General features: G+C 40.0%; 1 protein-coding gene across 6 annotated transcripts in view; it reads right to left on the bottom strand.

Annotated features, from left to right (window-relative positions):
* Positions 1 to 2592, bottom strand: part of elavl4 (ELAV like neuron-specific RNA binding protein 4) — a 108501-nt gene extending 105909 nt beyond the window's left edge. The window contains exon 1 of one of the 6 annotated variants that reach the window (XM_088598990.1): positions 2147 to 2592. In XM_088598990.1, the coding sequence (XP_088455116.1) occupies positions 2147 to 2194 (48 nt within the window). In that variant the 5' untranslated portion in view covers positions 2195 to 2592. Of the gene's footprint in view, positions 1 to 1423; positions 1655 to 2146 lie in introns of those variants that run through there. The other 5 variants (XM_088598985.1, XM_088598983.1, XM_088598980.1 and 2 more) reach the window with 5 other exon arrangements.
* Between the last annotated feature and the right edge of the window lie 10915 nt (positions 2593 to 13507).

The following is a 13507-nucleotide window of genomic DNA, read 5'->3' as shown; positions in this document are numbered from 1 at the left end:
AAAGAGCTGCTCACATTTTAAGCAACATTTTAACTGAAATGTCTTGACACACAACTGTATGCATCCTCTCCAGTAAAACATATTTCTGGAAGAAACACAAACAAAAAAACGTTGAATGTGTACTAAGAAATTTTGGATAAGAAGAGGGAACACTTACAGTATCTTAAAGCCGTATGAGCACCAAGGGGTGACAATTTTTTGTCAGGTGCAAATATTCTTATATTTTTGACTGTAAAGAATCTGGTGTTTAACTGTGCTCTTCCTATGAGTGGAGATTTAGCTCCAGCTGTGAAAGGGGAAGAGACAGCAACAGCTGGCTGTCACTGTTGACAGGCTGAACCACCAGGGTGGACGCTACTAGCCCCTGCTCTGCAACCCTCTGCTTCAGCCCCGGACTTCCCAGCCTCAGTGCCATGCAGCAGTGCGCTCCAAGTTTGGATGCTCAGTCTGCTTTAAGGAGAAGCTGCCACCAGAATGAGAAACCATGACAGATCAAACGCCCCCTGTCTTGTGTAGATTTCATGCGGCAGGCAGGGGAATTTTCTCTGACTGTTTCCAGAACGGGTTTCCCAGTGTCTCCTGTTTTTTTTTTCAAACATCACTAGCAGATATAACCAGGCAGTAAGAAAACACACACCAAAAAAGAAAGAAACTCAGATCGAATAATTCCAAGCCACCACTCTTTTCCTCCGCTCCACCTGGTCTTTAATCTTTTCTTCCCTTCAACCTGCTATAAGTGCGGAGAACGAAATTTCACCGGGACAAAAGAATTACCCAGAGCTTATTTACATTTTTCACGTCTGAGGATTCTTTCATTTGGTTTTTGGAAGGCTGTAAAACTTTTCTGTTCTGTCTCTGTTTGAAAATCCCTGACCAAAATCATTAGTTCCCTTATCCTTGCCAGCTTGCTTGACCTCAAACAGCTCTGACAGTACGCAAAACATCTGGGCCCTTAAAAATGATACAGATCAATCCTGACTGTTACAGGCTCTCTTCCTCTCGGTCATCCATGCCATCCCCCCGACCCCAGGCCCTCTATGCAATACACTGAAGAGCTGCTCTTCACAGATGGACCACTACGAGTCTTGTAAGAGATCCTCCGCCTCCTCCCAAACACGCTGTGCTAACCACTATTGGACTGACAGATACGGAAGTGCTAGGACTTGCCCAAGGTCATACAGCAGAGAAGCAAACCCCAATGGGATTGAAACTGCACAATTCCATCTCCCCCGGCTCTTTCTCTTTTTTTATGGACAGTTTAACCCATTGACAAGTGCACGGACAAAGTATGCAAGCAAAGCATCATAGACCTTCATTCCTAACAAACTGCTCACTCCTTTCACTCCAATTGAACTGACTAATTCTACCTAACTTCACTTGTGTCTCCCTCCCCCTCCTCCAAGTCCCCCACCTCTCTTCTTACCAATAGTGACCTGCCCCCAGGCTGGCTGCTTGGGATTTCCCTGGGATAAAGCAGCGATCTCATCTCAGGTAAGGTGCTTTCAGTAGGGGCTAGTCCCAAGTGCTGTGGGTACCTCATCATCATCTTGTGGGATTGTGAAAGAGGCTCCTCGTTCACACACAGACAGAGACAGAGAAGGATGGATGGAATGGTAAAGCACAGGGAGAGAGAAAAGAAGGAGAGATCGAGACAGGGAGAGAGAGCGAACACACACATCCAGGCACGCAACCCTTGGAACGCATGCACACACACACACACACATGCGCGCGCGCTCTTGTTCACACACTCTGAGCCCCAGATGGACTATCCCTCATGCATCCTTGGCATTAACAGCCGCCTGCTCAGAAAGAATCACGAAAACCAGTCATCATACCAAAAACAGCCAGCCCCTTGCCTCTCCACTCACTTCACCACGAGCAAGCAGGGACAGAAAACGAAGTACCCTGTTCCCAACTTATTAACCTCCAATCACCAGCTGAGCATCCCTGCCAGGATGTCTCTTTACAGCCTCTCCCCCCCCCCCCAATATTTCCATAAATTTACCTCCCCCTCTGCACTTCCTGCTCCTGCCCTCCAAAAATCACACATACACACACACACCAAAAAGAAAGGACGGGCAGCCAATATTCCCCAAATCCTGGAATTAGAGAGCCTGAGAAAGAAAAATCAAATCCATTGCTTTACCTCATTGCTCAACAAGGCGGCATTCAGTGTTCGGCTGATCTCAAACATCTTGTTGCCAAGGCTTTTGTTTTCCTTTCTTTTTGCTGTCCCCCCCCCCTCTCTTTGTCTCTCTTGCAGAAATGGGAGGCAGTCCCACGGAACAAAAAAAAAAGGACCAAAAAACTGAAATTAAAAAGAAAGATCCTTTATTGTTTTCTTGTGTTGTTTTTTTTCCCCCCCTTTCGCCTTTGCACACCTCTGTCAGTTCTGGAGCTTGTGCCCGGGGTCTCGGCACACAACTGGAGAGTCAATATTTTTTCTTTATCTCCCCGGAGTCAGCACATTAAAACAAGCAGCCGGGCTCGTAGGACTGCTCCCTTATCTTTCCCCCGCACACTCTCACACACAATGTGCTCCGATCCTTACACAGCTCTCTGGCAGATTAGCTTGTCCCAAAACATAGCTCTTAGTTTAAACTCCCTCCCTCTCTCTCTCCTCTCTCTCTCTCCCTTTCTCATGCCTTCTCTCTCACTCTCTTTACCCGGCAGTTACAGTTCACTGTGTTACCACAAGGTGGGTAGTCTCTGCTAACTAATGACAGCCACGGCACATCTGTCTTGCTCTTCCTTCGTTTTGACTCTCCTTGCGCTTTACAGCAGGGCATGTGGCAAATCACACACATACGCATGCACACATGCTTCCAGGCTGAAATCAACTTGCTTTTATTAACCCAGCTTATTTGTTACTGATACATGCATATTGGTCCTCGCGAGGAGTCTGCTGCATCTGACTTAACTACCTACAGTAGATCTGCTAGATAGACCCTTGAGTCACATGCGGGAGGGGTGTAATGCACATGGAGGGGTCTCAGCTGTCCTTTCCCAGCATTCATCTCTGGTTTCCACCACCAAGGACTGATGTGTGTGTGTGTATGGGGGGTGAGGTGATTCATGAGATTACAGATTTTTTTAATGCAGTCTCACTGGTGGGGAGAAAGTGGAAACCTATTTGAATTTTGGTGGCTCCACTGTGTCACTAGGGGCTCGCACATTGCCTTCTCATTTCACAGCGACCCTAGCCATCAAGGTCATCAAGGTCACACAGAAGCTGAAAAAATGACCTCAGAGTGTCAAAGCCCAGTGAATTACGATGGAGTACCTAGAGTAAGTATAACTTATGAGCTATGGAGGAAGAAGGCAAACAGAGAGGCTAGAAAATGAAAAAATAAACTGCAGTCCTTTTGGATGTAATATGAATGCAAGCTGCAATGATGCCTTTAGTGCTGACACTCCAAGACTGGAAAAGCTGGGAGGCAGGAGGAGGGGGGTGAAAACCAGCACCGTCCATTAATGAAAAGGAAAACTGAAACATGAAACACCAAATTTCGATCCTTTCTTTTAAGAGAAACCCTTGTTTATCTGCAGGACATGGACACACGTTAGTTTATGTCACCCAGTATTTATTTATTATTAAATTTGTTGTTACATTTAAAAATGTAAGACTGCAAAGTTGCCATTGAGATGTGTAAGATCTTGGGGTGAGTAGTGGCTCTGTGGCTAAGGATTTGCGCCTGTGGCTGGAAGGTTGTTGGCTCAAATCCCACAGCCGACAGAGGAATCCTACTCTGTTAGGCTCCTGAGCAATGCCCTTAACCCCAACTGCTCCAGGGGCGCTGTACAATGGCTGACCCTGTGCTCTGACCTCAAGTTTCTCTCCCTGTCTGTGTCATGTGTCTCATGGAGAGCAAGCTGGGATATGTGAAAAGATGCATTCCTAATGCAAGAAATTGTATATGGCTAATAAAGTTATGTGATGTGTGATGTGATCAACCCTCCAGTAAAAAAAATAGCTAAGGAAGCCCTTCTGGCTTCATGGAACCCAGGTAAAAGGTGAAGCAGAATTGTGATTCAGTATAGGGAAATTGAGCTTTGCCGGAAGAATAGGATAGGCATCAGGGCAAGCTAGTTTCCTCCTGGTTTTGAACCTGTTAGACAATGCCACAACCCCTCACTCAGCTCCATCTCACATCTACATTTTAGCTGCTAAACTGGGGGCTGTGAAGGGGTGGGGACGTTATAAATCATGACCCTGTGAAGCCATAAGCAGCTTATTAATTTATTACATAAATAATCTCATTACAATATGGACTGTTTAAATAGGATATGTGACGCCATGCCATTAATTTTAAGCGTCTGAATCCAAATCATTCCATTAAAACTGCATAATCAAGCGTTTTATATGGTTACATTCATCCGCCCCGGTGACAAGCATCTAACATTAATAGATTAAAAAAAGGACCCTGTTATGGAATAAAGATAATGAACATATGCAATTATGAAGTCTCTTTGCTCATTAATTAAAAACTCCAACTGGCTCAAAGGGTTTCAGTTGCCTCTTAAATTTAATCTCATACTGCCCATAGTAGCTCTGGAAGCACCAAGACATAATGAAAGACTGCACAGGTTACACAAATAGGAGAAACCCATTTGTCTTTTATGAACGAATCTGAAAAGGTTAAACTTGTTACAGTGTCCATGGTGATGTCTTAAGTATTGACATCTTTTACTTTAGGCTGTCCGTTCATGGCTTTGTTATCAGAACATGACTGATGTTTCATTCTCCTCATCTGTTTGAAATGGTGCACAGCAACAATTAGCCTAAACTGCAAAGGCCACCTAAGAGCTTGACAATTCATCTCAGGCTTTGAGAAGTGACTGAAGGGAAACAAAACACTCTTTTCAGATTGTGAAAACCACGTGGCTTTACTCCCAGTTTACAAAAGAATATCATCTATTATGGTTGCTGGGCTTTTCGACAACTTCTTAAACTACCTTGTGCCATGCTCTACCAGTTTCATAATAGAGAGCAAGATGAGTGGAGCAGCAAAAGTAGTTCTCAGTAGCCTCTCGGTGGTTCCACTACCATTAAGGTGGGTTGGTGCACTTCTAGTGTAGAAGCTGTTTTTTTTTAAATCATGAGATACTGTATAATTTACGCTGGAGCCCTGGGTTCAATTCCTGGGGTGCCTCCATGTGGAGTTTGTGTGTTTTTTCTGGCTGCTCTCATTCCCTTTCAGAATCCAACTGCATTCTGATAGGTTAATAGATTAACATATGGGAAAATTGGTTCTGGTGTGAGTATGTGCGTGTTTCTGTCTGACTGTGCTTTGCAGTGAACTGGTGTCCCTTCTAGGGTGTATCCTGTCTGGCACCCATTGTTTTCCAGGATAGACTAAGGCTTCCCCGTGACCCTGTATTATATAAAGTAGTTAGAAAATGGATAGATGGATGTGCTCTCCAGTTAGCTCATTTAAGATGAGAGATTAAAGAGGGTCTATCGTAAGGCAGACACCTGATTCAAAGGAAACATAAGGGCTTGTATGCTGTATTCAAGTCATGGGAGTCCCTTTGTAACTTTATTGTTACAATCCTGGCGGAAATACACTGCTCTTGATGGTAGCGACAGCTCCTTTTGAGGTGGGTTTGGTGTCCCAGTTTAATGTGCGTGACTGGCAAGCCTGTGCACAAAGGATCTCCCCACATTCCAAACTTTTCTAATTGTACCGACAGTTTGGATTCTTTAACAGCTCAAGGGCTGATTCAGTGTAATTTACTGCAGAGCCAGACTCGGAAAAACAGAATGACAACGAATAAAGGAATAGCCTCTTATTTTTATATCTCTCTCTCCTGCTTTTATGTGGGAGGTAAATAAAATTAATTCAGGCAGAAATGGCATTCCTTAAATTTACTGAACCCACTGTGTATATAGTGGAGATGACCTCAAGCAAATGCCAAAAAATCAATTTACATTTGGGGTTTGGGTTTTTTAAAACTAATGTGGAATTATTTTTAAATGCTTTTTATGACTTTTCTTATTTTAAAAATATTGTTACAGAATTTCTGATAGGAATTTAGAAATAGAGTACATAGATGCTTGTTGAGGCCACTTGTGTATACATTCAGCATTTCCATCAGCATCTATGAGTAGGTGTATAAATGACACTTTAAAGCCACTTTTTCACTCTGTCTTCCAGTATATAATTATATATAAATAGAATAAGCAGAAGTTTTATTTTTAAAACATAAGTACCAAATTGTAGAGAAGTGGAGAGTAGTGGTTAAAGTCATGGACTCCTAACTGGAAGGCTGTGGGTTCAAATCCATTCTCAAGATATAGCCATTGTACGTTTGAGTAAGTTATTCTACCCCAATTTCTCCAGTGTACCCCGCTAAATGTATTGGTAGTGGCACTCCTGGGGATAGCCATGCAAGGAACTGGTGGTCCTTTCAGAGGGGAGTCATGTACTCTTAGACCGCTTAATGCTCTGGAAACAGCAATAAGCTCAGAGTCAGATCTCAACAAATACAACAGGATGTGTGCAAGATGTATGCAAGAGGACAACTGGATCTGGATCTGCCCAGGTAAGACACTCCACATACACTGAAGAATGCGTTAAGGTCACATAGGCATGAGGTTACTAGGGAACTAGTGTCACCTGTGTGAAGCCCATCGTCCTACAGTATATAAGGTTTAATCAGAAAATAGTCCAGGTCGACTCAGGGGAGTCGAACCCTCACTGGCAAGTACAGTATGTCAGTGAGTATCAGAGCTGACACGGAGTCTCTGATGGACGGCTCACGGGGAGCTCTGATACTCACTGACATACAGTACCTGTCACACTATTGGAAAAAACGTTTTCCTCAGGTAAAACTAAAAACACATATTAAAACATGATATTTCTCATTATCTCTAAGACAGAGAGATGACCCATATTAGAATAGTGTCTAAGTGATGAGTTTTTAACAATGTTTTTCTTTTCAAACACAACAAAATACCATGAATCATACATTTTAAAATGGAGAAAGAAAAAATCATGCAAGCACAGAAAAGGGCGAAAGGGGACTAATCAAACCAGTTCTGAAGATGAGAAAGTTTTGCATTAGCAATATATTTTTACCAAAAACAAATCTGTAATTGAGTGCAACTAAGCAGGAAGTAAAGTTATTTCAGTCTAGCCTTGTAAAATGGACTTTGGTTTTAGTTAGACCTGCACACGAAATTGTGTCTTGGAATTAGTAACTTAGGAGTTATCACGGAGAAGGTATAATCAAGCCTTAGTAGCACAGTTACTGTACATCCAATAGCACATTCAGAAAAATCACAGACAGGAAGTACAGTACAGTACATAAAGTGTCTCTCCCTTTAGAAATAACTTTCTATCTGAGTTTATTTGTGTTAACAGGTAAAGATTAGAATGAAGTAGTCTATTTTAAACTGAAATTACAGCTGATGTTTAATCTTTATAAAAAGAGCCAAGTTGCAATACAAAATAGATTTCAGTCTTAAAGACCCAACCTAATCCCACACCACTAGCAACAACACTGGTGGAATTCTCTCTAAGATGGGAGATTTACACATCTGCATAGATGGAGCAGCAGCCTGTATGTAGTCCAGAAATTGATCAAAAGTGCATAAACATGTCAGTGGAAGATGACATGCAGAACTGGTTAAGCATCATTGAGAACCAAAATACTGTTCCCACAACAGAAAGAGCAAAAGAGAAGCATTTCCAATTCTTGTATTCAGCAATAAAGCAACAGGTGCAGTCTACAATCTGGACATTTTCAGGACAGATCCTTCTGTTTAATGTGTTAAATATATTGGATTCACAGTTGTGGATAACCTTGGCTCAGTAGAACAGGAAGCTCTGCACTTGTTTCTAAAGAAATACTTTCTTCACCAGGGTGAAACTTTTGCTGCCTTGGTGGTACATCTAATTTCCTGGCTGTCTGAAGGATGAGTTGTTGATCAGTATAGCATAGGACTTTAAAGATGATGGTACCAAGGTATTTTAAGGTAAAATTACGTTACTTGGTGCCTTTCAAAGGGCCAATAATAATAATAATAATAATAATAATAATAATAATAATAATAATAATAATAATAATAATAATTATTATTATTATTAGTATTATTAGTATTATTAGTATTATTATTATTAAGGTTTTCCTCAATTTTGATGCTGGCACTCTACCCTCTGCAAGATGTCCACCAATTTACTACTGTCACTGACAGACCACAGAACAGCTGCATTCCTCTACTTAAACTGCATTGTCCCCAGAGGTGATACAGCAAAGAGATTTAGTTACAGATAGTAACTGTGGCAAACTGCAATCAAAACTTTGTGTTTTAAGCTGTGCATGAGAGACATGATAAATTATGTGGTGTATTGATAAAGTAGTGACCTACTAGGCAAGAGCTATGATCTGGGTTTCTATTGTTGGCTTTTGAGATGGGAATGCCCAGCTCTAGAGAGCATATTGCACTTTTCAGGGGCCTGCATAACAGAGTGTAGCATTGAAAACTGCCATGAACCTTATGTGGGTAGAGAAACGGGTGCCTCTTGAATAAAACCACTGGTTTTGTATGGACCCACCAATTGTTAAATATGAGCCTCTTCAGAATCTTATATTGCTAAAGATCACAGTAATTAGTGGTTGATTCCTCTTGGTCAGTGATTTCAAATGCACACTATCCTGTTTTCACAAAAGTAAAGAAATTGTGCTTTTACATGAAATGATTGTTGAAATATTTAATATTGCACCAGATTGCTTTATTTTGCTTCCACACATCACCTCAGAATTAGGCAGTAAAAAGCTGAAGGAAATCCACAGTCAATCTTAGGAAACATGATGAACATTAACAAAGGACAGCCCACGTGGGAAATGAATATGGAGTATACTGCATGAAGCTGTACCATTTCAAGGTAAAGAATATTAGAAGGGATTACATGACAGCACAAATTACCTCCACCTCCATTACCTTGTTTTTCCCTAATGAATCAAATATGGTCTAAAAAACCCAAAATAAACATAATGTATTTACAGGTATTTATGAACTTCTTTATACTGGACCAATTTAACGAGTCCCAGCTCTTCAGGTGGTGCTTTAACATGATTTTGAAAACCTCTAGAGTGTGCTTTATGTTCATTAAAGAATGTTACAGCATGTTCAGCACAGCATTGTTCTTGCTAGTTTGTAGCCTGTATGCAGAAATGGCACCATGATCATAATAACACTGAATCAAACACCTGTGTTCTAATATATTTCACACAAAATGCAAAAGTAAGCTCTTATGCATTTTCAGAAAGCAATCTTTTAAATCAGACCTTAAGCAGGACTGATTGGGCAGTAGCAGCGTTGCTGTCAGGCTATCTGGTATGTGAGATCACAGCATATCCCTCCTCCTCTGTATTAAATCTTTCATGATTTCCTGCATGGGTTCACCAGTTAACTTTAGTGTACAGTATGTGGACAGAACATTCACAGCTCTATTGATGTATCATTCATTTGATTTGCGTGGTTTGTATTGTGCTTTACTAAACCTCCCTATACTATGCCTTACCTTGATTTCATCATGCCTAGCCATACTTCATTATGTTTTAACCATCAGTACTTGTAGTAATATTTTGCTTATGGTTCTTAAACTGCTTTTACTGCCATCATCTTACAGCACACTCTAACACTCCTAACACTCCAACAGATTGCTATAATTCCATTAACAGGTCACCTTATTTCCTTATTTACTCTGTGATGCATTCTGATCAATATGCAGTTCTATAAGTTTCAATGCTGTAAAACATACTTGCTAATTATTACAGAAATGCAGTTGCACAGTTAAAAGCCCTAAATATTGAAGAGGTTATGATAACACTCCACCACTGTATGATCATTAGTGTTAAGAGATACTCATTGTAATTCAATGACATTCAAATGTTGGTGACAGTTGAAAGAAAAACACCTATACTAGACATTCATTAATCTGGTAAAACTGACTTGAACCATTAAGGTTCAAGGTACCAAGGTGCTTCAGCATTTTCAGATAAAACATGTTATTTGTTCCACCTGCAGTGCAATTCCTGTGCAATGCACATCCTTGCCAGGTTGATAAATACTGATACTTAACACAACTATTCTAGCCTACAGTGTAATGAAAGCAATACAGTTATGATGTTAAATACCTACTGTACGTACAGTAAAACACAAGGACAACTTATAATTGCATAACTCTGATGTGAAATGGACAATGTTAATCAGTTAATGGACACATTCAATTCAAAACTCATTTAAGAATGGCAATGTGCCTGTTAATAAACTGTAGTTAACATATCATATGGTTATAAACCCGGTAGCTGTTTTGGCAGGATTCAGAATCATTGCATCACTGTAATCAAAACCCTAGAACTGAAATCTGATTAGATCACGGCAAAAATTGTCTACATTTTACTGTATATATTTCTAAAACAATTCCACATAGTTCATCAGAAATCTGGGTAAGCCTAGTACATGACATTGAGAAAAAGTGTTCCCTGCTAAGACTCAAAACAACAAACAAAACTTTGAGCTATCTGCCATTTGCAAATATTGATCCCAGTATTGTCATGTTTTTTTTTTCATAAGGCCTCTGACTTCTACACAAAAAAGGTTTTGTCTTTATGTATAGGGTTTGTACCTTCCAATTGGAAGGGTCTAATTTTTTTTCAGATCTAGACCTTGGGTCACTTAGTACCTTACTGAGTCAGTGAGGAGAGTGGAAAGATGTACAATCAATAAAACGTTTTTCACTTGACAGAAAAAACAGCAATATATTTCCCATTTACAACAGTCGGAAGGACAGAAAAGGATGTCGAAATATTGGCTGTTATTTTCCCGGCTTAAATGCATTATTAATAAAATTATTAAGCACCTATGAAACAAATGAATAAATCCTTTAACCTTTGTGCCTACTATTCCATATTAATGCTAAATACTCATACTCTAGGGTTTATATAGATGGAGGTATGTTGTCTGTTTTATCACTGGTAAACATCTTAAATATCATATTTAGATGACTAATGCATCAGCAATTACACTTTCATCATCTGAACGATGTATTTATTTGATGAGGACATTTACAATTCTAACATTAATCTAGGGTAAAAACCACAGCATCAGATGCATTGTAAAAAATTGATTTATCCAGAGGCCAATTTCCATGGCCAGTTACTTTATCACCCTTATGTACGGTAACTAATCAGTTGTATCTTATGTTTGATGTCATGTGCCCAACAGGGGTGTTGCCCTTTTGTTGGAGAATATGTTAAAGAGTGACAGCAGACCATCAATGTGAGCTGCTTGTTACTTGCTTGTAAAAATTAATTGACCATTGTATATTGCTGGACACTCATGTCATTTTTTAAAAAGCAGACAAGCATGATTACAGGCCATTTAGGAGTTTGACGGGCAACATCTACCTATTCCATTAAATAGCAAAATATCCTTTTAGTCAACCCAATTTTTGTCGTATGTGAAGGGAACCTACTGTAATTCAGTTTAACTCATTAAAAAAAACTAAAATGCTATTCATATTTCTACAGATGGGGGGTTACGAAAATTTAGAAAATCAGGAAATTGACCAAGTACAGTAGATAAATCATTAAATAAAATAATCATTACCCCCAGCTTGGAGGATTTTGCCAAGAATATTCCTGAGCAGTTAGTATAGTATAGAGCCACATGATTTCTTTGTTCTCTGGCACAGCTTTGCAAAAAAAGAGCAATAATTCAGGCACAGTGTGTTAACAAATGTTTCATAACAATGACAGTCAAACACACTTATATACAGATAATGTAAACATACAACATACGCTACTCTATTTACAAGTTTACAGACAAGGCATTCCAGAGGCCTAACGTCCTACCCACACAGAAAAACCCCAAAGTGTTACTAAGTATTCAAATGCATAATGCCTACAAAGGCCAGAATAAGAAGCTACTGTACATCTTAATGTAAATAGAATACAGCCTGGGTTTAATCTCTCTCTCTGCAAACCTAGATGCCACAAAATAAATGGGAATGTACTGTATATCCCTATTCTAAAATGCACTCACTAGTAAGGGGAGGCTGTTTTTAATTGAGGGATTCTTCACTTGGGAAATCAGAGTTCCTTAAAAAACACAGAATGACAATCTTTCTTAGCAAGGTTCAAATACAGTAGAGTTTCAATTATCCAGCCTAAACGGGACCGATAGTACCTGTATGTTGGATAATTGAAAATGTCACATAATTTGGAAACTGAGTAGACAAATCGTAGATTTGAGGAAGAGCAGTATAAATATGAAATCTGGTTTATTAATCTACTGTAATACTAAAATAACAGAGTACAGAACTATTGTTAGTTATTATTTTAAAAAATAGTGATTAAAATCTGTTTCCCAGCTCTTCCTTGCAGCAAGGTCTCGCCAGCGTCTTATTAACATGAGAACATGAGATCAGTAGCATGTTCAACGTAAACTAGTGCCGCTTCAAAAATACAATAGAAAAAATCATAATCCTGAGTACAAAATCAGCAAGCGAAGCTACGTCAATGGCAGTGCGTGACACATGGAGAGAATTGGATTGGGCAAAATATTATGCATGAGCACATACTGTACACTATGGTGACTGGCTATGTCGGATAAAATGGAATGTTGGATAAGCGAAGGTCAGATAATCGCAACTCCACTGTACTTGGTTCCAATCTGGTCTATATGGATGATCTGAACAAGGACCTCTCCACTGGCACATGCTTTGTGTTCTGTCCTCCTGTCTCCTCTCTTCTGTATTGTTCAATTCAATTCAATTCAATTCAATTCAAGGTGCTTTATTAGCATGACCGATAGGTACAATCAGTGTTGCCAAAGCAAATAAAAATAATAAAATAAACATAGAACAAAACAAAAAATAGAAGTAAAATAAAATCTACAGACATGTTACAGACATTTACAACAAAGACATATTATATAATATTGACATATACTGTAGGCGGCTGGAGCATTATTGGGAGACGGACTCACTGTTCCTCGGGCTGTGACAGGAGATCACATACTGGGCTACCAGATCAACTGAGTTCCCTCCTCCCTCTCCCAGTAGGATTGGGACCTGTTGTGGTTTTGGCAGGTGTGGGAACTCTGGGATTAGATTTCTGAATTTCGGGAAGAATGTTTCTCTAATCCCAGAGTATCTGTCACAGTGCAGTAGGAAGTGCACCTCTGTCTCTATTTCTCCCTGCTGGCAGTGGGAGCACAGCCTGTCCTCTCTGGGCAGCCAGGTCTGCCTGTGTCGCCCAGTTTCTATGGCCAGGTTGTGGTCACTGAGCCTGTACTTCGTCAGCCTGTTTTGTTCTCTCTCTGTCTTTAATCCCACAGTTTTGTTTACTCTTTTGATTTTGACTCAATCATTTACCCAGAATTTCATTGCAGTAAACTAGAAGATCCTTTTGATCAGTGTGTCTCAAAACCAGCACAACTAAGTGAACATCCTTCAGTTTGAAGCTTTAGGAAGTAGGAATGTTAATACTAGCT

The sequence above is a fragment of the Lepisosteus platostomus genome, chromosome 11 (assembly GCF_059453375.1).
Source record: "Lepisosteus platostomus isolate fLepPlt1 chromosome 11, fLepPlt1.hap1, whole genome shotgun sequence".
NCBI lineage: Eukaryota > Metazoa > Chordata > Actinopteri > Semionotiformes > Lepisosteidae > Lepisosteus > Lepisosteus platostomus.
The sequence above is the reverse complement of the archived record's forward strand: the minus strand, read 5'-3'. Positions and strand labels throughout refer to the sequence as shown.